Source organism: Schistosoma mansoni, chromosome 1, assembly GCF_000237925.1.
Source record: "Schistosoma mansoni strain Puerto Rico chromosome 1, complete genome".
NCBI lineage: Eukaryota > Metazoa > Platyhelminthes > Trematoda > Strigeidida > Schistosomatidae > Schistosoma > Schistosoma mansoni.
Window position 1 is genome coordinate 60342275 of NC_031495.1, and position 17194 is coordinate 60359468.

At 33.2% G+C, this 17194-nt stretch overlaps 1 protein-coding gene across 1 annotated transcript in view; it reads left to right on the forward strand.

Annotated features, from left to right (window-relative positions):
• Smp_144080 (putative proprotein convertase subtilisin/kexin type 5 precursor (EC 3.4.21.-) (Proprotein convertase PC5) (Subtilisin/kexin-like protease PC5) (PC6) (Subtilisin-like proprotein convertase 6) (SPC6)) overlaps positions 1 to 17194 on the forward strand; it is a gene marked incomplete at its 5' end in the record, with an annotated part of 98785 nt that overhangs the window by 68309 nt on the left and 13282 nt on the right. Inside the window, 5 exons of the mRNA XM_018795066.1 lie at positions 1943 to 2455; positions 10046 to 10173; positions 11521 to 11623; positions 12738 to 13013; positions 16243 to 16871. Of these exons, the coding sequence (XP_018649415.1) occupies positions 1943 to 2455; positions 10046 to 10173; positions 11521 to 11623; positions 12738 to 13013; positions 16243 to 16871 (1649 nt within the window). The remainder of the gene's footprint in view (positions 1 to 1942; positions 2456 to 10045; positions 10174 to 11520; positions 11624 to 12737; positions 13014 to 16242; positions 16872 to 17194) is intronic.

Genomic DNA, 17194 nt, shown 5'->3' on the forward strand with positions numbered 1-17194 from the left:
GGTTTGTGCTCTCTACTGCTTCTTCCTTTGTTTATGTTAAGGCCTATCGCTGAGAAGGCTACTGCTACACTGGTTGTCTTGACCTGCATTTGTTGGTGTATATGGAATAGAAGACCCAGGTCGTCTATAAAGTACAAATCGTCTTACTGGATCCAACATATCCATTACATTCCGTGATTCCCCTCAGATGTCGAGTTCTCCATAATCCAGTCAACCACCAGATGAAAGAGGAAGGACTCGAGTAAGCAGTGTTGTCTGACAACAATCATCACTTGGAATGCATCTATCTATCCACACTGTCAAAGCGTTCTCATATTCAAGGAGGTTGATGTATAGTGATAAATTCCATTCAATGGATTGTTCAAAAATTATGAGTAATGTCGCGCTTTGATTTGTACACTATCAATCCTTACCGGTCGGTATCCAGTTTGTTGATTTCGAAGTTGGGCGTCTACTCAATCTCTCATTAGTTCAACAACACTCTGTAGAAAACGTTTTCTGGTATTCATATCAGTGTGATGCCTCTGTAGTTTTCACATTTGCTAGGATCTTTTTTCGGTGTCTTGGTTAAGTATTCTTCATTTCAGTCGGTAGGCACTTGCTTCTCCTCACAAATCCTCCTGAATAGAACGTGGAGCGTGTTCGTAGTTGCTTCTGTGTTTGACTTCAGTACTTCAGCTTGTGTGTTATCCGCTTCTCCTGTTTTATCACTCTTGATTTGTCCGATAGCCATCCTAATTTCTTCATGTCAGGTAGAGACAGGTATCTACCTCAGTACATTAAAAGTAGGTCGCGCAATTTCGTGGATTGGTTGGGGTTAGACATTAACACCGTTGGATGCCAGCTCAGTGGTCTATCGGTTAAGGGCTCTGGCTCTAGACTGGTGGATCCTGGGTTCGAATCTCGTGAGTGCGGGATCGTGAATGCGCACTGCCGAGGATTCCCATAATAGGACGAAACGGCCGTCCAGTGCTTCCAGGTTTTCCACGGTGGTCTAGCTTCAATTGACTCATGATTTCAACTATGAAGAATACTGAGTTCTCCACAAAACCCCCTTCTGATAATAATAGTTTCCACAAGGAGAATATTTGGATAGTATGCCAAAAATAAACTAAACCTATTTCGTTGCCAATATTAAACAATTTCAGATTGATCTATAGTTCACAATTATCATATAAAAGTGGTTAATAAGTTGTGACTGTATGAGAAATAATCTCCAGAAAAATAAACCACATATCATCCTACCTATCATTAAATAATAGAAGCATTTTCCATGTCAACATTAAATTAGAATACGTCAAAATCACTGGACAGTTTGATTTGCAAATATTCTTCGTAGTTGTTATCGAAATTGATTTGACTATACGTTTAAACTTGTAATGTGGGGTAATTTACTACATACTAAATATTAAGTAGCTATATAAACACAAAACCTGTAATGATGAACAAATCAGTTTTTAGTGATTGCTTTTGACTAGATTACACAAGATTGTCAAATCATCTAATGTTTACAACACGCAAAATGATGGATAGATCTAATGCAATTTTGAAGCCTAAACAATAGACAAGTTGATGTAAAGATAAGGATGCCCATGCCCCAAAGGGAAAACGGAATAAAGGTATGAAAATTTCTCACACCTACACGCGAAAATACAGAGAAATAAAAGTTTGGAGAAGAAAGATCATGATTATGTCAAAATCTATAAGACTGATCTAATTCGAAGATTAATTACTAAGCAGTTTTGTATTACCATTTCTCCAAAATATATTTACTAAATATTTATATATTACTTAAAATCTAAATAGGAACAATGTACACTTATTTAAGATGGGCAATAAAATTTATTCTTATCTTTTCATTACAATTTATTTGTATCCGATTTTATGTAAAACCTTGAATAATTACACATTATTCTGTCTATCTCTTGATTATTTTGTTTAGACAATGTGTATCAGTTTGTCCTCTTGGGACCACAGCTTTCGGTGCCTTACGTCTTGGTACTTCGTTGCATAATTACGCTCATTCTAACAATAATGATGATCATGACAATAATAATGGTCGTGTTAAACCTGAAACACGTACACGAACTAGTAGTAATTACCAATTGGATATGTATGATAATGGTAATAGCTTTATTAATACAAACAGTTATACTCATAATCATCAAGGATTTAAAAATGAAATGGTTTGTCAACCATGTTGGTCATTATGTTCAGCTTGTATACGTCCACATATTGAATATGATTGTACAGCTTGTCTAAATCATCGTTTCTTAGTTCCATTATTAACAGCAAATAACGAAGCTAAAACTGTGTTATTTTCATATACTCAGGATAATAATGATCATGGAAATACAAAATTGATCAATTTTAATTTACCTCAAATAATTGGCACATGTCGAACTGAATGTCCAATAGGTTTTTTTGGTAATAAGTCGTCTTCAGTATGTGAAGCGTAAGTTAATTTTCTATGTGTAAATGAGAATAGTTTACTATTGATTTTAATTACGTATATATCTGAATGCGGATACGCACTGGTTGTGGCTTGAATAAATTATGTGTTCTTCTTGTTTCTGTGATTACTGTTTCAATTCTGTTTTTTTCTTTGATTGATTACTGAATGGTTTAGTCCTTTCTGTAGATCGGATCTAATCGATAGACATGTATTTTATTCACTAGTTTAAGTGATGCAATATCACACATATTGTGTTTTTTAATGTTAGGTAATTAAAGATGACAAGCAGATAGCCTCGGGTTTAAATTCCTTGGTAGTTAGTACTCTTTGGGATAATTTACTTACAATCTTATGAGAACTGAAGTCACATCACTCCGTGCCACAATCTGAGATGTTATCACTCAGTTATCTGAACTATGAATGACCTCCTGTACATTTGAGATCTGTATTAACAGATCACTGAGTAGTTGTAACAAATATCATGTTTGTCGTCTAGTTCTTTGTGATCCCCTAATTATATCGACCAAGTTACAGTGTGGCCGCTAGTTCAGTTGATTCGACATCGCATACACTGTTTTTCTTTGAGATTTTGTGAAGTATTACGACTTTAGTCAGTTTAACTTTCATGTATGACAATAAGTATTTGTTTATGGTTTGTTATTTATTAGTGATCTTTTTTTTAAAAATGATATACGGTATTTTCTCAGTATATTTCGTCTGTCTGTTTCATTATGATGGTACATTATCAATAACACGGTAAATGTCATTTGTATTTAAAAAATGATATTGTATATTTTAGCTAAAAGTATTTCTTTTTCGATTAACTGGCTTCTTTTACTGTGTTGGCATATGTATGCTGACGTTTAAAATTAAGTAGGCTGTTAGTGCATTAATCCTGAAGTACTTGGACGTCATTAGGCTACAGCTTTTAGACATGTGACAGTGACTCAAGTAATGAAAAATAATTTGGCAGATAGGCGACTGTTTTACTGTTTTAATAGACTGTTTATTTTGCAAGTCTACATTTTGTTAGTGTTCATTAAAAAGAGTAAGTATGTATTTGATGGAAAATTGATCTCGTTTTTTCATATACCTAGTAGTTCCCTTTATTATTTTGAAAAGAGCGAACTCAAAGATCGGTGCAAAATAATATGAATTCATTTTATTTCACCAGGTTTTCATCGACTGTTTAAGACCTATAATATTTTAAAAACAAAGTTATCATAGAAATTGACATACTGATAAATATGAAGGTGATTGGAAATCAATATGTGTATCATATACATAACTCATTATTTCGACTCTTCCTCAAGTTTTGAATACATTGTAGTATCGGTTGTTATGTTAAGCCCATGTACTTTATTCTAGCTTCTGGCCAAGCTAAATCACCGATACATTATGAGTCATCTTTTGATCTTGTTAACCATTTGCTTATTAACCTTGAGTACTTTTTATATGAGCGTATATGTGTGCACACTTCGTATCTTATTCATCATATGTCTGTCACTCATTTTTGTCCGACTATAAATGTTGATTAACGCTTGCTTAAATCGAGTTGGCTTCCCAGCCATCTCCAATACGCATTATTTAGCTTCACTCTTGAGTTGGCTTCCCAGCCATCTCCAATACGCATCATCTTTCGCCTCGCTCTCGAGTTGGCTTCCCATCCATCTCCAATACGCATTATTTAGCTTCACTCTTGAGTTGGCTTCCCAGCCATCTCCAATACGCATCATCTTTCGCCTCGCTCTCGAGTTGGCTTCCCAGCCATCTCCACTGCATGTCATTTCCGCCTCGTTCGCTTCCTTCGCTTATTCGCCTGTTCACTCACTCGTTATTATTCGCTCAGGTGTTGCTAACTTTCTGACCTGAGTTATTCGACAATAAACTGTAGTTGCTGCTATCCTTTGTCTTCTGATTTTACGCGCCGTTAAGATTAGAATTATGTCGGTTATCGAAACGAACGATTAACGAATCGCGGCACTACAACATCATTGACATTTTTCTTTAATTCATAACTGACTGATTTCAGTTCATATCTTTCTTTATTACCATTAATGTTTTCAGTTACACAACTATCTAAAGTTTATTAACTCTGTGATCTTTAATCTCTAGTTCGATGTTCTCGTACTTTTCCTCACACTTTAATTATTTATCTAGGAAACAAAACTTTCTATAACCTTATTAATAACCTTATTGGGACCTTCTCTACATCATGATGCTCATATTTATCTCTGATCGCCTTTGTATTGATAAGTATGTCAATATCTGTGATAACTTTGATATCAAAATATTATAGGTTATAAACAGATGATGAAAACCTCACGAAATAAGATGAATTTATATTACTCTGCACCATTCTTTGTTTTTTCTGTCTCGTTTTTGTTAGGTTCTCATCAAAATTCACTACTTAATAATAATAAATACATATATACATATTTCATTATGAACTAAGTGGTTTAATAGGTGAATATGTATTAGGAAATTCAAACTGTGATTTATACACAAAATTTTCAACCAAATTAGTATAACTGAATTATTTGTGTGATAGCTAATTATTTTTATAGTTTTTATCACGAACTAGTTAAGGTTTCTCATCAGAACCTCAGAAATGGTCTTCTATTGGTTAGCGAAGTTCAACTGAGTTGGGTTACCCAATAATGGCATCAGGTTGCAAAATATCGCGAATTGACCGAGGTTAGTCATGTAAACGCATGGATCCCAACTCAGTTGTATAGAGGTTAAGTGCTCGCCGTGAGATCTGAGGATCCTGGGCTCGGTGTCTAGTGGGTTGTCAGTGCGTAGTGTTAAGCAGTCTCATACTGTAATAAGACAGCTTTCCTATGCTTCCTGTTTTCCGTCGCCTGTCGAACTGAGGTTAGTGGGTCACGTAAACTACAAAATTCAATATTCTCCACAAACACTCTGTACGAGTTAAACAATGGTCTTTCATTTATCTCCATCGTAACAGCTTTACGTAATCTAGGTCTCTTAACTAAATTGATTATTCATCTAAAACAATCGTGATGAAATGAACAGAAACAACATGGAATTCGGGCATATTGTAGTGGTCAGTTCAAGTTTTTATGTTATCGTAATTTACTATTCTTACTACTACCTGTCTTCCCACTATCAACTTGTACTTTTAACTATTATGCTTGGTTACGTATTCTATTTCTTTGTGATTATTGACTCAAATAGCCTTGATTGGTCTAACATTTTCATATAAATATTCATGTATATTAGAGTAAAGCCTGATGACGATCTAATTGAAAACAATTGTTCGCTTACCTATGTTGTTCTAATTTTCACAATGGGAATCTTTAATATTTTATGTATTTGTATACCAACAAACTGACGGGAATTTTTTTTTAAATAACGAGGATGGTAGTAATTTTACTGGGAAGTTTTTAAGAAATCTCGAATAAAGAAAGTAAGTAAAATATCTGAATTGAAAGAATATGTCGTTATGACATACATTATTTAAAATTTAACACAAGATAAACAAAAGATACGGATTCACAAATCGACTACCGTTGTTACGTTTAACTCATATTACCTGTTCTTTTGACCGACAATTTTAGTTGTTCTTATGTTTCAACCGAAATACCAAACATTCTACCATTTAGTTCAGAGATAAGTAGAGGGTTTCTGGGTCAATGACATTTCGTATTCTGTTATATCCCCCGGTGAATTACGAATGGTAGCTTTTAGGTCTATTTATGGATCAATGTAATATGCCTATTTCCTATTGTACAGTTATTACGTAACTGAACTATTCATATTTGTATTTCTCTTATCATTAGCTTATTTTGACCTTGACTTATTATCATACGATTCTTGAGTTATAATCAGTTTATTGATTACTTTGGTTTGTATAAAAACCCAGTGTGTTTGTAAATAATGATTCATACCACTGAGGCTGTTATTGGTGTTTTGGACTTAACTGGCTGGGCTAAGCAGATCGCAGGGCCGATACGTACTCTAGACTGCTCGTACGGTTTCGTGTGTCACTGTTCCAATCGATAATTCGCTGCTCCCTAATTGGCGGTCTTATCAAGCCACACATCAATTAGTCATCCACTCGGCCACAAATCTCTCTTTGTATGTAGTTTACTCCATTCATTATCATGTTTACAGATATAAATACTATTTAGCACCAATCGGAAGTGGAATGCATGCCTATAGAAGATTGGGAATGTTCAATTGGAGAAAACATAAAGAGAAAGAGGAAGTAGTTGTAATAACAACGGAATTGAAAGAATCATTCAACATGGAACAGCAAACTAATGAAAGATGTGTAAATTATGTATTTGATGCATGGTTTTCATATTTTACGAAGGCACTCTGTAATTCTACATCGAAAATAAATTGATTTATCCCACCTTAGTGTTCGTTCACAATAATACTACTACTACCATTGCTCAAGAAATAGATATCATAAATTCTTTTCAACCTTAGTCTAGATTTGTAGTTTATATTGGTGATTTTGAAATTGTTTCATACTTTCTTATGATCTTAACATCTGGTTTTTGTTCTATATATTTTCACACTTGGCAATTCATATATATATTCCATGTTTACTTAATTAAAATAACGCTAGTTAATCGTGTAGCAACTTGTAAGACTTTTAATATTTAAGGCAAAATGACATTGTTTGTTTGTTTGTAGGACATAGAAAAAATCTCAGCTTGTTCTTAACAACAAATTTAGTGTGTTTTTAGTAAACATAAACGTATGTTTCATGTTTACATATAAATTTACACTATGATTTCTACTCTCTATATACATTTTTTTATTAGCCTGTATATGTGCTAATGTAACTCACTCAACAGGTACTAGTCCATGTACTTGTCCTCGCGCCACACTCTAAAAATGAGGGGAAGTGACACTACTCATCTACCGTACTCGGATTGGATGAAGCGGAGTTCGAACTTGGGACTTGGTGGTTTAAAAATCAAAGCTTTAACCACTGGGCTAACGCTCCCCTCACCAGTGCGTCAAACATATACTCATCTTTCGTGTTAGTTAATTGGAGCTAATTGATAAGAACCTCTAGATCTAGGTTTCGTGCTGGTTGGCAATTGTCAGTAAGACCTACCTAAATTCTTGAAAGGACAAACACTCCTTATTTGGTGTGAACCTGGGTCTAAGATTCTGTCAATTAGCTATTCGAGTCAGTTATCTTTTATAAATCACTTTCGTTAATATTTTCTGAGTATGTATTTCTCAGTGATTATTATTATTTACAAATAATGATTGGACTATTTGTGGACGTTTCGGTAAGGAGTAATCCTCTGAAATGAATGTCGCAATTGTATGACATTGATATCTACTCTGTAACTTAATTATGCCATCATCTTAATTTTAGAAGAGATCATCCGTGACTGGAATATATCTCAGAGATATTATCTCTGACTGTCGTACTAAATGACACTGGTTCGAGTCTGTGAAAAGTTGCCAATTTCTTAAAGACTGAAGATATTCCTTTCTGCTTATTGTGAACATGAATCATTATGAAACCCTAGAACCCATGGATTCATCCTTGTTACACTTAACCCCTCAACATGAATCAAATCGCACTGTGATATCGAGTCGCTTAGTCTAGTAGCCATATTTCAAACCCATTCAATCGAATTCGATCAAAACTAGACTCTAAATAATCTCATACCAATCAATATATTTTATTTATTAGGATGACGTAAAGAGTTGCAGTCTTTAAGTTTCTTAGAATCGTTTATCGAAGTAGATACTGTGTACTGAGTTTTACAGTGCAGTAAATTCTGGGAAATTTGTCGGTTTTTCCTCATAATTGTTAATTTAGAAAATGTTTAATATGTTTTATTTGCCTTAGTCTTCTAGTGTTTGTACAGAAGGATTTATTATTCTCAGAAATATATCATCCTTAGTTTAAGTATCTTTTTTGATCCCCAGTCTGTGATTCAAATGTTCATCTACAAAAGATTTATGTCAGAAGGAATAAATTGTGTTAAAATATCGACAAACTAAGCTGTAAATACTTATGATCATATCATAGTTTTTGCTTCTGTCAGTAAAATACTATCTTGGAAGAAGTTATCGTTTATTATAGTGACTAATTATCATTGTCAATTCATAAAGTCAATAGTGGCAAGTATCAAGTATAAAAGGCCATACATAACCTGTAGATTTAATCAAATCACTGGTGAGACAGCAATTGGTAGATGGCACTGATTGATTGCACTAATTACACATTGATAATGACTCCTTAACAACTTTTTTCTTTTTGTTTACTGTTGTTTTCACAACAGTACACATACCATACTGTTTCATAATCAATAAAAAACTGTTATATTCCCTACTCTTGATAAACCGTAAAACTACCTTTAATTAATAAAATTTTTGATGAATCACGGCTCCGTTGGCAAAAGTAGGACAAGAGTTGTGTACTCGGAACAATACTTCTTTATCTTTAAACTATTCAATCAATTGTTCATGTACCTCAGATATTCCTTTTAAGCTGATTTATTAGAGAAGATAATCTTCTGTTATATTCCCCTGTCAAAACGCGAATTTATTGAGAGTTCGTATATATAATTTTGTTACTTATTTATTCAGTTATAAATCATAGATTCACTTAGATTCGAATTTACCCACGTAAGTTTGAGCAAAATTATTCTAGTCCAACTTATCATATTATTGTTATGAAATCTGGTAGATTGAACCAGTTTTTACGTTGTTTATCTTTGTTATTCATCAACGAAATACATATATGCTTTATCTGTGTATATATTCTACTGATGGTTAAGATACCACATACACATTGTGTATGACCTTTCCGTAATCTATAATAATAAATAATGGTTATAGTACAATAAATAGATGGTTGTTTCTATAGAAATTATTTACAAATTACATATGTGAGTTTAAATCAATGACTGTTTAATCTACGTCACATTTAAAATATTTCAATAGGTTCTGTATAATATATGTATTCCGGTAATTATTTCTCTATATGACAAAATATACACACTTAATTTCGTTACCTTGTTGCACCTACATGTGTTTAGTAAAACGATACATGGTTGAGTTAAAACCAATTGAATTATTCTAAGATTTATATTCTTATAGATTTTAAGGTCTACATACTCTAAAATTATTCTGCTATGTTTGAAGAGATTACGAGGTCACCTAAAATCGGCGAACGGAACGAAGGATCAGTGATACAACGACAAGACAAGCTAAACTATTCCGATGCGTTCCAGCCCTGCTAACTAGAGCGAAAAGACCCGGTCCAGATGAGGGAAAGGTATATTCCACAAACACCCGGAAGAATAAATAACAAGCACACAACCCTAAGCGTATATATACAGCATAAAAACGTCCTTGGAAAACATCACAAAATACCTTATTGAAAAAGGGGACGAACCAATGACATTTATAGTAAATACAATCTGAAGGTAAAAATGGGCTTTTTGGCTCGAAAAGGTGAAATTCAATTTTTTAAATAAAATTTCAAAAATAAGACATTTACAAAGTGATTTCCGGGTATCTAGCGTCCCCAGCATATTCAATTTTCATCTCTCTGTTTTTTGTATTTAAAAAATCTAGGTGTGCAGAAAATTGTGCACAGTGCACTGGATCAAAATCAGATGAATGTCTTGAATGCTATTCCGGTTTCCGGCTAATTCATGGAAAGTGTGTTGATGGTACATCAGCTGATGGTCGCTGTAAATCGGGTAATTTGATGTATCCTTAACTATTTATTAAATTTCTTTGAACGTAATTTTTTGCTTATAAACATTCCTGTCCATATGTTTATATTTTATCAGTAATATAGTAATTCAGTTTCTAAGCACAAGATTATAGTGTAAGTTTTAAATTGTTTTCGGGTATTCCACATGTTACGGAATCAGTGAAGTACAATCAGAATTCACTTAAACTGGAGTCTGAATTCGCCTATTTTCATACAGTTGAAAAGCTTAGCAAAATTTCATTTAAATAATTACCTTCAAACTGTACCTGTTATGTAGACACTGAAGACAATAACTGATCAGTCAAATAGGGTCAAATGCCTAAACTTTATTTCGCAATTACAACTTTACCATAGATTGATCATAACTAAAGAAGGTTACATTAAATTATTTAAACGTTTATAGACTCCACATGAGCGTCAGTTATGATCTGGTTCTTGGAACTATGTGTAACAGATCTACCTATGCACTGATTGACTAGCGAATAGTTTTCAGTTGCATCATATGTTCGAATTCCCTCCTCGCATTCTTCAGTTTCTCAGGTGGCAAGCTTGTTGGTCTAATACAAACTGATTGACTAGTCGTGGTCATGTGATGTTGAATGTTATTTGACGTGTGATCTGTGTGGTAATTTGATTTATTGATATTATCTTATTCGTCTAGGATGTTAGTGAAAATGTTATTCTTTGGTTTCAGTACATATATCCCGTAGGTTTCGCAGTTGATCGTAATACCGTTAACCTTAAGACGTGTGTATTCATCAATGAGTTTACTAGCATTCACACCAACTTATAGGTTATGAGCACTGAGGAAGCTTGCCCTTAGGATAGTTTATCCAACTTCTGAAACTATGGAAGTTCACGATAAACGTTGACATAGTCTAAGGTCTAGTATCAATAATTGCTCACTATAACGTGCAGAATTATCAGGTATATGTAAGCTAGCTGAACGTACTCACTATTATAATGTTGTTCACCTTTGTTTTAATATCAAAAGCTTAAAATCATAAGACTTTGTCAATGATCTAGCAGATATGTAAAATTACGTTACTACGTTCTTATATTAATTATCTTTTGCTATCACAAACATCTTAAAATCACCAGACGTGTATACAGAGTTTATTGATGATCGAATTTTCGCTGAAAATGTTATCTGACAATACTTTGCAGATTTATAATTAAAACATGAAACTCAAACAATAAATAACCAAAATATTAGCTAAAAACTATCGAGATTTCCATATACTCAAGTATGAACTACTTAATGCCTTATCTGTATTTTATATTTAAGTAATATGGACACATAATCTTTTTTTTCTCTGATTTTTTTAAGGACAATATTTAAAACATTCCAAATGTGTAAATTGTCATCCATCTTGTGATAAAACAACTTGTATAACATCAGATCAATGTATTTGGTGCCCTATTCACTTACCGTAGGTTAACGAAATCATTTTTAAATTAATTTCTTTTCTTTTTATATCTGTTAACTTCTATTGAAAGAGCTTGATGGACATAAGTGTTTTTAATTGTTATTCGTAATTGAAAGCCAATTAGAAAATAGAATTTTTAACTATAGATAAGATTTGATATTATATTGGTTTTACAGTTTATTGATCTTTAAAGAGATACTAACAATCCAATAAAGAAAAGGTTCTTTTCGACAATATTACTTTTTGAAAGTACGTAATTGTGTTTTTAGTAATCTATCAAGTATAATAGTGTATTGAAAACCAACAAATTTATTACACCATAGAATGTTCATAAATTTCGGTTATCAAAGGAAGGTTGCGTGATCGATTATCTAAAGATTAGAAAACGAAAGTAAGATAAAGTTGGTTTGCAAACTAGGAAGTATAGGAGGTATGTGTCCACTTGGGAGATAAAGCGGAAATAAAGGACATTAAGGTGATAATAACAACTAAATGATAATTATGAAAAGTTGGAAGAGAATAATAACAACAGGTAACTGAATAAAAGAAACTAGAAGAGGTTTTATGGTCATGGTCACTAATTTATAATGTAAATTGGTTAATTTACCAAAACTGAATCGTTCCGAAATTTCATCGACTTTTACTAATATTCCAACCTTAGGCATTTGTTGTTAAACAAGTTATTTGGTGAGACTTTGATTTATGGATGACCTTTGAGCGACCACAAAGTGACCTCGAAAAAAATCACTTATTAAAAAGGATTGTAAATTAGCTTGAAAAGTTAAGATTCAGATTTATAGTTTAGAAGTTAAGGTTAGGAATCGAAGTTGAGTTTTCATCACAAACTGACATCAGCTATAATGCCAAAATAGTATTTAACCATATGGTTGAATGAATTTCGTGCCAAAATCCAAGACTTGCTATCTTTAGTTTCATTGGTTCGTCAACAAATTATAGTCACTCCAGTTATTCTTGTTCTAAGAATATGTATTGATGTCTTTCAAATGACTGTTATTTCATCAAGTTGTGCTCAAATTGAACAGAAGCCTATGCATTTCAATAGTTTAATTCACTTTTTCATACTTCTAATTGTTCTATTCTTCTGCTTTAAACACAGAAACTTTTTTAATTCCACCTGTACAAAATCTTGTCCAGAAGGTTGGTATTCTGGTGAACGAATTCAATCACCATTTTATGCAAATAGTGTACAGAATGAAATTTTACCACCTAAACAACCAATACAAATATGTGAAGCCTGCTCGCCTGGTTGTCAAAAGTGTATTAATTTCAGTGTATGCGTAGTGTGTTTACCTGATTTGAAACTTTACAATGGCACATGTATATTGTCCTCAGATGATAACAATAAGACGGATAAATTTTCTTCTAGTAACAGGTAAGTTATTATATTAGAAAAATACATGGTCATTCCATTCTTCTCAGTTTGGTGTTCTTATGCTTTTTATAAATCATAAATATAAATAAAGCTCTATTCCTAAAATTAATTTAATCGCAGAAACACTGAGTATTTAATTGGTTATTGGGGTCCTATTAGTTCTATAACATTCCAGGAAAGGTACTGATAGTAATAAGTTTTACATATCTAACGAATAACATTAAAGTATAACATGGTGAATTGGCACTTGAAATTTTCATAGAATGTTCTATGAGCGCTGATTGGCTTCGAGGATTTAAGATATTCTTTAAAAATGTTATAAACAACTGATATGTATCAGGAAGCACTTTTTCTTATATGTCAAGGCAGTCTGTGTATTAGCAACCCTAACTAGTTCAATATGTTTAAAGTTTCAATAGCTTCGACTAAAAGTCTTACTACATGTAAACATCTGACCATTAAGTCACATACATATTGGTTGTTTGGATCTTCCGATTAATGCTTTTGATTGCAATTGATCGGTCTCTTTTAGTATATTTGCATCCTGTGCAGATTGCCTCAATATTCCCATTAAATCCCAAGCACTGCAAGCAGAGATGGATGTTGGCAAGGTTATAAATTTTGCCCCAGTCAATAATCATGTTACGAAATTGCCAGTCAGAACACAGACTTATGTGACCTTGTCCCTGTGCTGTAACAATGATACGTTAACCATCATGAGCAGCCTTGAGTCAACTTTGAGCCCCTATTGGTCCTCTGTATATCAACTTCTCGCCTAACCCAGCTCATTGAGTCCAGAACAAAAATATCAGCCTCCGTTGTGCGAATCGTGTATTTCAGACATACATAGTTTATGTACAAGTAGATCAGACCGCATCACACCATAAAATGAAAAATAATAATTATACAAAATCAAGCCAACAGTGTCTATGAGTATAGGAACTGTAGCTAATAGTTTGGGAATAAATTAAGGATGGTAAATCATATAACGGTAGTCAATAAGTTAAATGAAAGCTTATGATAAAAGGAGTACCACTATACATATAATCTAGTTACTTAATAATTATCCAATAAGAGTATATGCAATAATAGTCCATGAATAATCCCAAGCAGTTACTATTCATTTATTCTTCGTTCGGATGTAACTGAGTAATATTGGAATCCAGGATACGCATTTCGCCTTATGTGTGACTCGTCAGCTGGATATACTTGTATTGCGCTGTTAGCCACCATTCATTTCTGCTTACAATCTGATCATCAAGTTAGTGTAGTAACTTCATGCTATCTGTCGTTAGTGTATAGACTCATTCTCTGATTCCATTTGACGATTGAATAGACGATGAATGAACTATAAACATAGATTCTCCTCTTGATTTCGTATATTCTACTTAGGCTAACTCCATCTGAGCGATGGTGGTAATAAAAAGCTAATATGAATTAAGTTGGGAGAATTTACTTCCGACATTCCTTTTTTGCGGAGAAACGATGACAGATGCAAAATCGAGAAAGTAAACATACCTACTCACTCTAATACAGCATGACTCAGTATTTGTAGTCAGACACAAAAACAATCTAAAGACATATGATGAAGAAACCAAGTGATAAACACACACACATACGGTCATATAAAGACAATCAAGGTTACCCGTGTATAAGTCACACGTCAGAATTTTGTGTGGATAATGACTCAGAAGAATAGATTAACTGTTCCATCCAAAAACTAGAATAATCGACATAGGCATAAAATAGTACTAAATGCTACAAGTTAATATGCCTTATGGTTGAATAGTTAGCATCGATTCATTACACTCCACGTGTTTTTCGAGAAACAAAGGATTGAGTTTTCTATATTTTATAAATAACGAATGTATGTATTAGAACTCACCATTCTATATGTCTGTTGACTCTGTAAATCACCGGCGAACCTCACTATTAAAACTATACCATACCGACGACCTTAAGCGGTTTTAATGATGATCTTGGGATTAACCGATCAAAAGTAACCGATCAGCACGCAGTTTTTGTGCAAAAGCTCTAAAATATAGAAAAGTGATAATTTTTCAGTTTTATGAGTTTTAGTACCGTTGATAAACTTATTCGTGCTAGATGTCAGTAATTTAGGCTAAAAATCATGGTATTATAATCCAGCTAGACCGTAACTCCTAGCTCTAGGTCACCCTAAATTTCCTAAAACCTAACTCCTCAACCCTAGTTCTTAACCCTGAACGCCCAAAGCCTAAGTCTTAACCCTAAAACTTCTTGACGTTTACTCTTAACCTTGAAACTCTTTAACCCAAGATCCAAAGGCTAAGACTTCTAAACCCTAACATACTGACATCAGTTCATTTCACAAGTAATCCATCACCCAATCCTTTCGAAATGTGAAATATTATGAAGATCGTGAGTTCCAACAATTAGCTATCCACTATAACGTTTTAAATGTTGTCATCAGTTAACTTTATTTTGATCGGTCGCTCAATGCCGTCGATATAGTATAGTTTTGCCACGATACTTTATGCATCACTCTGGGTAAATGAGTCTGCTGTTGACTTGAATCACTTTATCGGTATGGGGTTGTGGTGATGGTTAAGTTTTTGATTGAAATGATGGATCGATTAATGTCAGACCATCATGGAAAACCTGGAAGCATTTACGGTCGTCTCGTCCTAGTATGGGACTCAGCAGTGCGCATGATCCCGCACGCTAGATTCGAACCCAGGACCTTCGATCTGGCCCGCGAATACTTAATCTCTGGGCCACTGAGCCATCATCCAATGGTGTTAATGTCCAACTTCTATCGATTCATGATCTTGCGCAACCCTGTATCCAATTCTATTTAAATAGTTACATGATATAACTTTGAAGCATATAACAACTTTAGCAAAACTAAAATAGTTAACAGCTAGTCAGATAACACCGAAGGTCATTGAAGAAATAAAAATTAGGCAAATCGTATCAGGGTTATCTTTCGATGAAAGAAATAAAATATAGTAATAAAAAATCTAGATAACCTTTTCTTTTCTTAGCAATCATAAAATATCTTTAAGCCCTGTTTCCATTTACCTTATATGAAAGGCTGCGGTTACAATAAAATTATTTAATAGACCGGTATTAGAGAAACAATGTGATGTGTTTAGTCAAATTTTTCTTCATTTCCATACATTAACACCGAAATAAATTTTTTTCTATTCAACTCTGTTTTATTGTTTTATCTTTTATGCACCTATAGTCAGATTGGTAACAGGAAATCAAATCATTGTGGTTCTGAATCATGTTCAACATGTTATGATGGTGTAGAGAAGACTTGTCTTCAATGTTCACCGAATTATCATTTACTCGAGATCACACTATTCAGTAGCTTAAAAAATATTGATTTTCTCAGTGGAAATCCTAATAACTTTACACCATCTTCTTTGTCATCTATTTTACTATCTTCCTCTCCTACATCATCATCATCGTCCGTATCAAAGTTTAATGAGACAAGTAATACAAATAATTCAACAATAATATCCTCAAATATACCTGAACTTACTGCATTAACTGCAACAACTAATTCTGTTATACTTAATTCTTTTAATAATACAACAACTTCGAATACAGACCGTTCAACTTTAAAAATACCCAATTTGTTTAGTAAAATTATGAGAAATCGTCTAGCATTAACTTCTAGACGTTTTGTACATAATAATAATACTAATAATAATGAACATAATTCTAACAGTATTGTTAATATACCTCAGCCTAAATTCATCTGTGTACATACATGTCCTAATGGTTATTATCGTAAAAGTGTGTTGATTAATGGTAATGAAGTTATAATGTGTTCAAAATGTCCACCTTCGTGTTCTACTTGTACAGGTAGGCTTTCTATTTTTTATAGTTAGATATTAGTTATATATAGCACATTAGTTTAATTTACTCAAATTAATTAATATTTTCAGGTAAACACATCGAAACTTAAATGCTTTCTTGTTGTATTCCATGTATGTTTTATACTGTAATGTAACGATAGTTATGTCTAATTCTACTGTCAGAAAAAACTCATGATTAATAATTCAATTAGTTTGAAAGATTGCTGTAACTACTTACTTACTTTACGCCTGTTACTCCCAATGGAATATAGGCCGCCGACCAGCATTCTCCAACCCACTCTGTCCTGGGCCTTCCTTTCTAGTTTATCC